The 12,192-nt window shown below is 35.5% G+C and overlaps 2 protein-coding genes across 2 annotated transcripts; both read left to right on the forward strand.

Moving 5' to 3' along the window:
- The first annotated feature begins 3,356 nt into the window (after positions 1–3,356).
- On the forward strand, positions 3,357–4,681 carry LOC107906067 (dormancy-associated protein homolog 4). Its single transcript, XM_016832921.2, is given in 4 exon segments — positions 3,357–3,695; positions 3,698–3,886; positions 4,002–4,101; positions 4,208–4,681. Coding segments are annotated over 4 exon segments (381 nt in total). The 5' UTR covers positions 3,357–3,631; the 3' UTR covers positions 4,236–4,681.
- A 1,725-nt stretch (positions 4,682–6,406) lies between these two features.
- LOC107906064 (trihelix transcription factor ASIL2) lies at positions 6,407–9,638 on the forward strand. The gene is made up of 2 exons (XM_041092646.1): positions 6,407–8,087; positions 8,913–9,638. The coding sequence occupies exons 1-2, from the start codon at positions 6,924–6,926 to the stop codon at positions 9,636–9,638; spliced, it is 1,890 nt and encodes a 629-aa protein (XP_040948580.1). The 5' UTR covers positions 6,407–6,923.
- The last annotated feature ends 2,554 nt before the right edge of the window (positions 9,639–12,192 follow it).

Genomic DNA, 12,192 nt, shown 5'->3' on the forward strand with positions numbered 1-12,192 from the left:
TAATTGGTTTTTTAAAATTATTTATAACGTTTTTATGAGAAATTTTTAAGAAATTTCAATTTAATCCACTTTGTCACATTAACAAAACTCAAATTACCATATGTTTTTTATTAAATAATTTCAAACATTAACAATTCGTTCTTAATGTTAATTTACATACTAACAACTTTTTTTTCCTCACTTTAATGTTAATTAGCGTCTTAATTTAATTTAAAAGTTCTAAAATTCATTACTGTACGTTATAAATCAGATGTTTATTTTATATTGTTATTTTATTTATAATTTGTTGATATTAGGTAGGAAAAGAATTTTTTAAAAATTGAATTTGTCTGTCCATACCAACACATTTACATTTTTTTCCCCAATAATAATAATATATAATTAAGTAATTATTTTTCTAAAATATAGCTTTCTTTAAAAAAAAAAAACTATACGAAAACAAATGTAGGTTATGCTCTCACAACATCTGAACATATCAGAATTTTATAACCAACATCGTTGTCTTATGAAACATTATATTTACTCATTTTTTAAATTATTTAAATAATGCATGTTATATTCAAATCATGAAGAATTTTTTATTATTGAAACATTAAATATTTTTAAGATTAATATAAATAATTTTAAAAATATTTTGCAATTACATTACATTTTCAATTCATTAATTATTTATTTGGAAATTCATTAATAATTTTAAACAAAAACTAATGTATACACAAACTGGTTATCCTATATAAACATATATTTGAATGGTTGATTATTCAAGTTTAGGATTTCCCAAATTTGATAAGAAAACTAGAAAATGAAGGGACAATCTTTTTACATGGCCATCATAATTTAGTGTTTTGTATGTTTAGACCCAGTAACTGTTGCAGTAAGAAGAGTATTTTTGAGCATTAGCTGATGTTTCATTTATAATACTTGAAACAGATTTCTTGCTACTGTATTTGTATACAATAATTGAAGGATTAATTTCTTTCTTGTTCACTACCAGTATTTGTCTTTACACATGAAAAATCATTTTTAATGTAAGAGTCTGAATTATTGCTTTTTAAAATTTTAATTTTTGTTAGACTTTTTACGTTTTTTTAAAAAAAAAACAAAGTCCGTTTAATGAAAGAAGTCCACATCAAACCAAAAAAATCAAAAGGAAAGTTCAATCAGCAAAAACAAAGAAACAACTAATAAAATAAGAATCAGAACAAACTAAGGGTTTCGAAAACAAACTGGATAAATATTTAAGAACATGGCGGATTCTCGGCTACTATGTTTGATTCCTAAGAAAATGGAAAGCAACGCAGCAGAAAAAAATAATTCCCAGCTTATTTTTCCATCAGAAAATAAAAAGACTTGAACTCCTCAAAGCCATAGGATTCAAAGCATGACTTCAAATATTGCGACTCATGTTTGCCCGCATTTTCTCAGAAAACGAATAGAAGAGGATGTGCAAATCTCTACATGTTTATATACATAGAGCAAGTAATCACAATGCCTGAGAAGTGAGGGCCTTGATGGTTTGCCTAGTCCTAGGAGTTTCCAAAGCATCTTCATCCTCATGGCGCCCTATAGATCCATTGTTATTGTGTAACTGCTTTGAACAAGCTATGCACGTTAACATATTCCCTTCTCTTTCTCTTCTTTTCAGCCCCTTCCCCCAAACTATAGAAATCCCAGATCAGATTCAACAACAACCAAACGTCATAAACAAATGTACAAGGTAGCCATGTCAACGAGCGAACGATGCTTATGGGTATTTTTACTTTGGTAATACCAAGGCTTACTTAGAACGGAATGTGACTTTTCGTAATGCCAAAGAGCCAAAAAAAAAAGCAAAAAGAAAGAGAAGAAGAAGAATCAGAGAGATCCAACGTAGCTGATAGCCGGGAATATAGAAAAAGACAAGTGACCGTTAATGGAGGAAGAAGAAGGGCATGGTTTTTCCTTGGGATGGAAATGAAAGAAAGAGCAAGAGAATGAGAGGGACTCTATTTCTTTGGCAAAATGCCTCTGCTCTGTGTCTTAGGGTTTTTAGTGTTTCCTCTTTTTTTTTTCTCAGCTTTATGGTTGCGTAGGGTTGGGCTTAGGTTTTTTGTTCTGGGCTTGGTTGTGGGCTTTTTTCTTTGTAGGGTGGTTTATTCCTCTTTTTTTGCTTTTTGTCTTTCACTTCTTTTTTACTGAATAAAATACGCAGACCAGACTTTTATAAAAATAAAAAAGGGGATAGAAGTAAAAATAAATAAATATTGAGAATTAAATTGATTATTATAATTATGAGTGTGGTTTACTTCTCTAAACTCAACTCAACTCAACTCAACAGCATGGCGTGGTGTGGGATCTTCAATCTTATCTAATTGACGTGTAAAGCTTAGAGCAACAAAAGTGGGAGCCACATGTTCCCTCCTACCCACTGGACCTTTTCTTAGCTAATGCTTGGCTGCTATTAACCTGGGTTCGGGGTTCTCGGCTTATTATTTTTAACATAATTTCCTTCATTTTATTTCGTGCTCAAACATCATTCAAATAATTGGCATTTTCTGCTAATTTTCCCTTCTTTTAATACATAATATATTTATTAGAGTCTCAATTTTTGTGAAACAATAATTGGGGTCGAGTTAAACAAGCTAATGTAGCTTTAATTAAATGTACAGAACTATTTTAATATCTCTTTATTATAAAATTATTTATTCATTAACTATTCGACAAAAATAATCACTTAAGTGTCACTAATCTATGCTATGATAATTAAGCTATGGTTTCCATGAGAATCAAATTAAGCTTGCCATTTAGAATAGTGGTAATGAATGTATAAGAAAATTAGTGCTAATGAAATTGCAACGTAATACCCAAATGTAAGTCATCCTTCATTAATAAACTAATTAATAACCATCAAACCCTTAATCTCTTGTTAACTATTTGCTAGCATTAGTATAATACAAATTTGTTATATAATTCAAAACTGGATTTTTAAAAAGTTTACATAGATAATAAATGTTTAATTAATTAGAACTAAAATCAACTCAATACAAAATACAAACGATTAAAAATCAAAATATGTATAGACTAATTCGACACAAATAATATTATTAAAATTTATCAATAAATTCAGTTAAATCGGATTAACTAAATTAACATTTAACCATTTTCCGAGGAAATATAAAATTAGCATACTTGATCACTAAATTATAATTAAAGACCAAACAAGTTTAGTTTTAGACTTCAATTTTAACCAAAGTTTGGGTGGCTCGAAATGAAGCCATATTAGCCGGAGCCATGCACCCCAAAAGTAGCCAACAAAAGCTTCAACACCTTATCTTCCAAAATTTTTGCTCCCTCTTAACCTTGGTCTGGTCTGTATAAAGACCCTAATCCAGCAATTAGATCCCCGAGAAATAGAGACAAAAAAACTCTTTCAACAATAATATCCCCACAACCTCGCCAAATCTTTCCCTTTTTCCGTTTCCTTCCCTTCTCTTAGTAACAGTCGTTTCTCTGCCGGATCACAAAAACAAATATATATAGCAAAAGACCATTGATATATATATATACGGATAATCATTTGTTTTGATTGTTAAACGGCTTTTTAACGGGTGTTACGTTTATAGAGAAGAACAGTTTGTCAATCACATAGATCATGGGTTTTCTAGACAAACTTTGGGACGAAACGCTTGCCGGGCCTATGCCAGAAACCGGCCTCGGAAACTACGAAAGTATGGTTCATTTTCAGCCGCATCATCATCGCCTGCTACCGCTGATACTAGTCAGGTTATGATAACTAGGAGCATTACGATTCTTAAGAGCAACTCTGGTTTGAAAAACCTATCTATGGACCCGGGTTCAGCTCCGGGTTCTCCTTCTGGGTCTAGCAATCCTGGGACACCTTTGTCACGTAAGTCCATCTCTACTTTCCTTGCTGGATCTCTCTCTCTATATAGGAACAAATGAGTTAAAATGGGCAGATCTTGGAAAAATAAAAAATAAAAATGTATTAATTTAATTTGCAGCGGGGACACCGACTGGGGATTTTAGGAGATTCACGAGAAGGAAATCGCCGGCTGAAGCACTTCAATCGGAAGAACCTAGAAGTCCGACTGTTTACGATTGGTTCTCCCTCACTCCTTTTTTACTCCTTATGAAATTGCAAAAAATAAAATTTGTTTGTAATTGTTTAACTAATTTATCTTTGGTAAATTGGTGTTGATGTTTGCAGGATTGTGATGAGTGCTTTGGATCGTTGAGAGAGGAAATTTGGCGACTTTCGTTTTTGAAGAATCGACATATGAAAGAAACTTTTTGTACATATTATCAAGCTTCGGTTAAAGTTTCATCATATCATATCATATTATATATATCTTATGCAGCTATATACGCATATCATATGTGTATCGGTAATTATTAAGTTGGTAATTAACAATAATAAAAGGACTGGATGATTCGAATGAAGAATCGTTAAACCGATGGAGAAAAAAACTATCACTGCAATTTCATGGAGTTTCCGAGAGAGAGGAACGACAGACGTAGGAACCTCTTTTGTACATATTTCTTTTCTTTTTCATGTGCATATGGTTTTGTGTTTATCTTTGTCTTAGCTTTTAATTTGTAAATTTCAGTCTCTGTATATATATCCTCATGTAATGGAACTCGGTAATTTGCAGCTATAAAAATATATATACGATTATCAATATTTTACTCTCTTCTTCCACTTTTATTCTACAGTTCCTCTCTCCCACTATCTATGCCTTTGAGATCAATCTAATTATCCAAAATCTAAATGTGGGGTTTGTTTCTTTGTTTTGCTCTTTGACTTTCTAACTTCTCTCTTTTGTTTTATACAGTGTTAGGTAGGTTGTCTCCCTCCTACATTTATTTCTATTTAATTATTTATATGTATATTAATTTAGGGTAAATTATCCCTTGGTGGCTCAACTTTAACAGCATTTTCATTTTAATTCATTGTTTTAGTTTCTACTGTAGTTTCACTTTAATTTTTAATGTTTTTATTATCCCGATCGATGATTTTTTAACCAATTGGATCAGGAATCGATCGGGGGACTGGTGAGAGAGTGACTACTAATTAGATTGAGAATCGGTATCAGCATATTGAACCGGCTAAAAAATCAATTGAACTGGCTGAAAAATCGGTTGAATCGAGATTTTTAATTTTCTTTTGATCGGACCAACGAACCGATGACTTGACCAAGTTGACCACCGGTTCGATTTTAAAAAAATATTAATCATTTTACGACTTCTAATGCTTGGTTGGGTGGAAAAGTAGAGGGATGGGAAGAGAATGTGGAAAAGATGATAGAAAATGAATTTTCAATGTTTTGGTAGCGAAGAAAAGTGAGAGTAAAGAAAATACGAGCGATGATCATTTATCTTTTCATCTTAATGCATAAAAATTAATCATTCCAAATTGAAAAGATAAAAGGAGAGAAAATGTAAAAGAAGTGTATTTTAGTTCAAATTATGTATTTTGCAATTATTTTTTTTTGTTCTTCCTTTTACATTTCAACCCTACAAGTAACGAAGGGAAAGAAAATTAGTTTTTATTTTCATTTATTCATTTTTTTACTTAACACACCTATGAAAAAAGGTATATTTTTTATCCTTCTATTTTTTTTCCATTCAAAATTTCTTTTCACTCTACAAAGTAAAACCTAAGTTTTAAGATTTAAAAAAACATTTAATCCTAGTTCAGATATTCATGAAAATTGATCTAATTTATCAAAAGTTGAATGTTTAGATTATTTACAAATTGTAAATTAATGAACAGAAATTTCCAGTAAAAAAGTTGGGAGTTTGGGGCTAGCATTGATAAAATTGTATATGTACCATGTTTTATATATTTTGTTGATGCTAGTGCATAAATGAAACACACTAAAATGCATAACATCAGTAAAAACATGGAAAATATTTGAAATGTTTTCTTTAAAAAATATATGACTTCACTTTTATATAAAAAAAACAAATTTAATCTACCTATAAGTTCCACCCTTGATTTTATTTTTTTCAACCAAGTCACTGTGATAACCGGCAAGAGAACGTCACGGCGGATACTCAACTCAATTGCTGACGCTCTCTTCCCACGTCAGCATGATCTCTTTTTAACGTAGCTGGCACCCCGGTTAACGTTACCCACAACGTCCTCACACTCCAGTTATTCTTTTACACGTGGACATTTAAACACTACGTTAGCGGCTCATCATGGATCCCACCATGAATTCCCAAAACGTGCACCCATTTCCTCTTAACTCATCAGAAGTTTCTATACTTTTTATCCCATGACTAAATTACCCCTCCATCAACTACAAAATTCTATTTTTTGGTAAAACATTCACTTAAATGTGCATCAGATACAAATATATTAATTTTTAATTTACAAAAGAAAAAAGATTGATACTTGCAATCTCAAAATAATATTTTTCCATATAAACCAATCCATTTATGAAAAAAACTGAGCACTAGTATTTTCAATATTAAACGTGAGAGCTTAGTTGACCAAGTAATTTAGGTACAAAAGGGTCATTTACTTAGGTGCAGCAACGGAAAAGGGCAAATGTACAAAGTCGATAATTCAAAAGAAAACGATGACGTTTTCCCTCAATTCCCTATTTCTACATTTCTAGTCAGTTAAAAACAGGACGATGCAACTACCCAAGCCGGCAACTCTTAAACGCCGGTGACGGGATTCCCACAATTCCCCAATCAGATCCCCCCACCTCAGCCTCCCTTCTCCATGTGTCCCCTCTTCTATACCACCTTCACCGAGGCCATCATTCCCTCTCGTCAACCGATTAAAAAAGAAAGATGATGAAAGAACCGAAACCCAAGAATAATCCAAATACCAAAATCCCTGACTTTCTATCGTTGAAACCCTAATCTTGTTTTCCACTCTCCCAAATTACCAAATTTCGTGGATCTCTATGGAGGAAGACGAAGAGATCCCGTCCCAGCCCTCGAATGCTGCTGCCGGATCTCCATCTCCATCTCCGTCCTCCCTATCACCTTCATCAAACGGTCGAATAACGGTAACGGTAGCCGCCGCGCCTCCTTCTGAACCACCACCTCCGGAAGAGTCGCAGTTACATGAGAAGACGATCGTACTGGCGCTTCCGCCGCCGCAACAGACCAAGAACAGCGGCGGTGGAGGCGGGAGAGAAGACTGCTGGAGCGAAGACGCGACAGGGGTTTTGATCGACGCGTGGGGAGAGAGGTATTTGGAGCTGAGCCGTGGGAACTTAAAGCAAAAGCACTGGAAAGAAGTGGCGGATATTGTGAGTAGCAGAGAGGACTATAGGAAGACCCCGAAAACGGATATTCAGTGCAAGAACCGGATCGACACTGTTAAGAAGAAGTATAAGTTAGAGAAAGCTAAGATTGCAGCTGGAGGTGGGCCGAGTAAGTGGGTCTTTTTCGATAAGTTGGATCAACTTATTGGTCCCACGGCGAAGACTGCTGTTAATGTTGCGACGGCCGCTGATGGTGGCAGTGGTGGAAGCACTGGGTTGTTGTCTAAAGTGCCTATGGGGATTCCTGTTGGGATCCGGTCCAGTTTGAACCCGCTTCGAGTTTCCCAGCTTCACGAAAAGCAGCAACAACAACAACAAAAGCAACCCAGGATGGTTGCATTAAAGGATCAGAATAAGATGCAAATTAGGAAACGGGCTCAGATGGATACGGACTCTGAGGAGGAGGAAGCGGATTCAATGGATAGTCTACCGCCACCTATGACGGGGAAGAGGGCAAGGAGGGTGGTTGATAAGGGTGTGAGTTCAGGAGGGAAAGGAAGGAAATGGGGGAATTCGGTTAGAGATTTGACTCAGGCGATATTGAGATTTGGGGAAGCTTATGAGCAGGCGGAGACTGCGAAGCTGCAACAGGTGGTGGAAATGGAGAAGCAGAGAATGAAGCTTGCAAAGGAGCTGGAATTGCAGAGGATGCAGTTTTTCATGAAGACACAGCTGGAGATTTCACAGTTGAAGCATGGTAGAAGGAGTGGTGGAATTGGGAATTCTAGTAATCACCACACTAAAATTAATAATAGCAACAATAATAACGACAACAATAACATTAGTGGTAATAGTAACTAAATTCTGTAGGTTTGTAATTGGATTAGGTTTTAGATTTAATATGTCTTCTTGGGGCAAATGCCCTGGATTTGTTGTATTTGAACTGGTAGTTCTTGAGTGTATTTTCATGCTTTATCTGTTGTACTCTTTTTTTTTCTTTCTGGCCAACAGTTTCATTATTGTACTTCTATTTATTACAGTTTTAACTTGAAGGAATGTTAAGATTGTGAGAAGATGCTCAGCTGCTTGTATCCAAAGAAATCTCTGTTAAATTTCACTGTGAATGTTGTTAGATATTGTCAGGTCAAATATGTTAATGGATACATTTCAAGTGGTGTGAACCAGTAGAAAGGATCAACTTCATACCCAAAGTTACAGCAGATCCCAACTCTCAAGCTTAGTTTTTAACAAACTTACTGCTACCACTGAATCTTTTGGTTGCATCTGAGTGGATTTTGGAGCAATCCTCTGGTTCACTGCTTGTTGATCGTAAATTTTTCCTTTGCTGCTGTATGCTTATTTAGTCATCTGCAATCAGTGCCGAATGGTCGATTAGTTCATGATGTTTAGACAATTCAGAACAGAAAGAATTTTGGGACAGACCTTGTAACTGTCAATGTTGTGCTAGGCAGAAGCCAGGTACTGGGGGGAAGTCTCCTTACTGATGTGCCAAAAAGCAACAGAAATATCATTCAAGGATCCTGGTCATACATATATTCTTGGTTTTTGGAAGAGATGAAGATGAGCTGATCATACAAAAGAAGTTCATGAATTAGTTCTCCAAAACACCATTTACCCAAAGCTCAGTGAAGTTTCTCTGTTTGTGAGCTGATGACTAAGAAGAAATGTACCTTACTTCTAATTGTCCCAGGAATAATGCCAAGACTGTTTCATTTGATCATAAAGTGTTTTCTTGAACTGCAGAAAAACAACTCCATTAATGTTGCGACGGCCGCTGATGGTGGCAGTGGTGGAAGCACTGGGTTGTTGTCTAAAGTGCCTATGGGGATTCCTGTTGGGATCCGGTCCAGTTTGAACCCGCTTCGAGTTTCCCAGCTTCACGAAAAGCAGCAACAACAACAACAAAAGCAACCCAGGATGGTTGCATTAAAGGATCAGAATAAGATGCAAATTAGGAAACGGGCTCAGATGGATACGGACTCTGAGGAGGAGGAAGCGGATTCAATGGATAGTCTACCGCCACCTATGACGGGGAAGAGGGCAAGGAGGGTGGTTGATAAGGGTGTGAGTTCAGGAGGGAAAGGAAGGAAATGGGGGAATTCGGTTAGAGATTTGACTCAGGCGATATTGAGATTTGGGGAAGCTTATGAGCAGGCGGAGACTGCGAAGCTGCAACAGGTGGTGGAAATGGAGAAGCAGAGAATGAAGCTTGCAAAGGAGCTGGAATTGCAGAGGATGCAGTTTTTCATGAAGACACAGCTGGAGATTTCACAGTTGAAGCATGGTAGAAGGAGTGGTGGAATTGGGAATTCTAGTAATCACCACACTAAAATTAATAATAGCAACAATAATAACGACAACAATAACATTAGTGGTAATAGTAACTAAATTCTGTAGGTTTGTAATTGGATTAGGTTTTAGATTTAATATGTCTTCTTGGGGCAAATGCCCTGGATTTGTTGTATTTGAACTGGTAGTTCTTGAGTGTATTTTCATGCTTTATCTGTTGTACTCTTTTTTTTTCTTTCTGGCCAACAGTTTCATTATTGTACTTCTATTTATTACAGTTTTAACTTGAAGGAATGTTAAGATTGTGAGAAGATGCTCAGCTGCTTGTATCCAAAGAAATCTCTGTTAAATTTCACTGTGAATGTTGTTAGATATTGTCAGGTCAAATATGTTAATGGATACATTTCAAGTGGTGTGAACCAGTAGAAAGGATCAACTTCATACCCAAAGTTACAGCAGATCCCAACTCTCAAGCTTAGTTTTTAACAAACTTACTGCTACCATTGAATCTTTTGGTTGCATCTGAGTGGATTTTGGAGCAATCCTCTGGTTCACTGCTTGTTGATCGTAAATTTTTCCTTTGCTGCTGTATGCTTATTTAGTCATCTGCAATCAGTGCCGAATGATCGATTAGTTCATGATGTTTAGACAATTCAGAACAGAAAGAATTTTGGGACAGACCTTGTAACTGTCAATGTTGTGCTAGGCAGAAGCCAGGTACTGGGGGGAAGTCTCCTTACTGATGTGCCAAAAAGCAACAGAAATATCATTCAAGGATCCTGGTCATACATATATTCTTGGTTTTTGGAAGAGATGAAGATGAGCTGATCATACAAAAGAAGTTCATGAATTAGTTCTCCAAAACACCATTTACCCAAAGCTCAGTGAAGTTTCTCTGTTTGTGAGCTGATGACTAAGAAGAAATGTACCTTACTTCTAATTGTCCCAGGAATAATGCCAAGACTGTTTCATTTGATCATAAAGTGTTTTCTTGAACTGCAGAAAAACAACTCCATTATGCTGTCACCATCTTTTGCTGTTGCACATGGCATTCTTAGGGTAATCACGAATCTGCAACAAGATTCGCTGAAGCTAACATATCCAACCAATGCAATCCAGAAATCATATTGTATATATGACTTGTTTTTCTAGTGGTAGAGCAACATCAAAGAAATCAAATGAAATGCATCTCAATGAACACTTAAATAGCAGTAACAAATTAGATATAATCTTATTACATATCTTGCCAACCATTGTCTATTGATGCCAGAGTTTTCACCGAAGAATAGCACGTTCAAAAACATTTGGCACAAATAATAAATGCAGGAACTGGATCCAGTTCTCTATAAATCATTGTAGTAGAATCCAGTATTTTCATTCTTCCATCCTGAAGGATGGTAAACCCGTATTAGGTAACAGCCCAAGTGCTACCAACAACACATTTCTGACCAGATATACAATGAGAAATCTCTAGAAGTCATATGTTGTCACCATATTCCATTTGTCACTTAGTCATCTCTGCCTCGTTGTGGATCAGCACCTCCAAAAGAAACCGAGGACTTCATTCAGTGGCTCCACAATCGCCCTCTAAACTACCAAAACAAGGTAAAGCTTGAAGATAAGTTTTGTACTCTATTAATTTCTCAGTCCCTCTAGTCGGGTTGATGCAGCCGACCCTTGGACCGTATCCCCCTAAAAACCGTACATGCAGGTCTCCCCACATGCTGTTCACACCATTCAAGGTGGTAGTTTTTGAGAGTGAGAGAATCACCAGTGGTAGATACATCTCAAATTTACCACAATTTGCTGTTCCTTTTTATTTGTCCAACGCATAAACGTAAAGCCCCAAGCAGTTTTTACCCCAAGATTCAAGGAATTACACTAAATGACTTCAATAAATTATCGGTATAAACAAGAAACTTTTTTCTTTTGCCATGCTATATATTCCTACAGCAAGGAATCCACTTATCCACAAAAGTAGATCTAGAGTCAAATCCATATGGATCCCAAAATGATATCCTTGCAAATCTTGGAGAATGGGCTAACTCAACTCCAAAAATATAGACTACAAGGTGTAAGTGGAAAGCATCTTAAGGAGGCAAAGTATCAGCCACTCAAGATGCAGCTATGGAATTATAGGTGACACAACTGCAATGACATACAAATGGAAAGAAGACATACTTCCTAAGATATCAGCATTTATGTGAAGATCATTTCTTTCTAAGCATATATTTTAACTTCAAACTAGTAATTTCATCCATTCAAGACATGCTAACCGATCTTACAAAAGAGCATAAATAACAGAGAACCAAAATTCAACAGTTTTTTTTTATGCCTCTATTTTGCAAAGCAAGAGTGGTTACTCACCCAATCACATGGAGAAACTTAAAGAAATAAGAGTTACATAATGCCGAAATCAGGGTCAAAAATTGAACAAAATTATGCAGATAATCCTACATAATTATTTGATTGATAGAAAAAAAAGTATTAGAGATATTAGCTTTGCAAACTTAATCTTATAGACTTCATGGATATTGAACAATACAAGGATACAGGCTTTATTAACTTAACACTTGTGGACTTTCATATAGTAATCAAACAATAAAGCTACATGAGACTCAACCGGCATCTCTTGGGCCAATGATCTATATCC

This window comes from Gossypium hirsutum, chromosome D05 (assembly GCF_007990345.1).
Source record: "Gossypium hirsutum isolate 1008001.06 chromosome D05, Gossypium_hirsutum_v2.1, whole genome shotgun sequence".
Lineage (NCBI taxonomy): Eukaryota > Viridiplantae > Streptophyta > Magnoliopsida > Malvales > Malvaceae > Gossypium > Gossypium hirsutum.

Excerpts from the sequence above, each read along its gene's own strand:
- LOC107906064 (XM_041092646.1), top strand. The coding sequence starts at position 6,924 with ATGGAGGAAGACGAAGAGATCCCGTCCCAGCCCTCGAATGCTGCTGCC. Across the intron at positions 8,088-8,912 it reads ACATTAGTGGTAATAGTAAC|AAATGTACCTTACTTCTAAT; the intron begins TAAATTCTGTAG and ends ATGACTAAGAAG.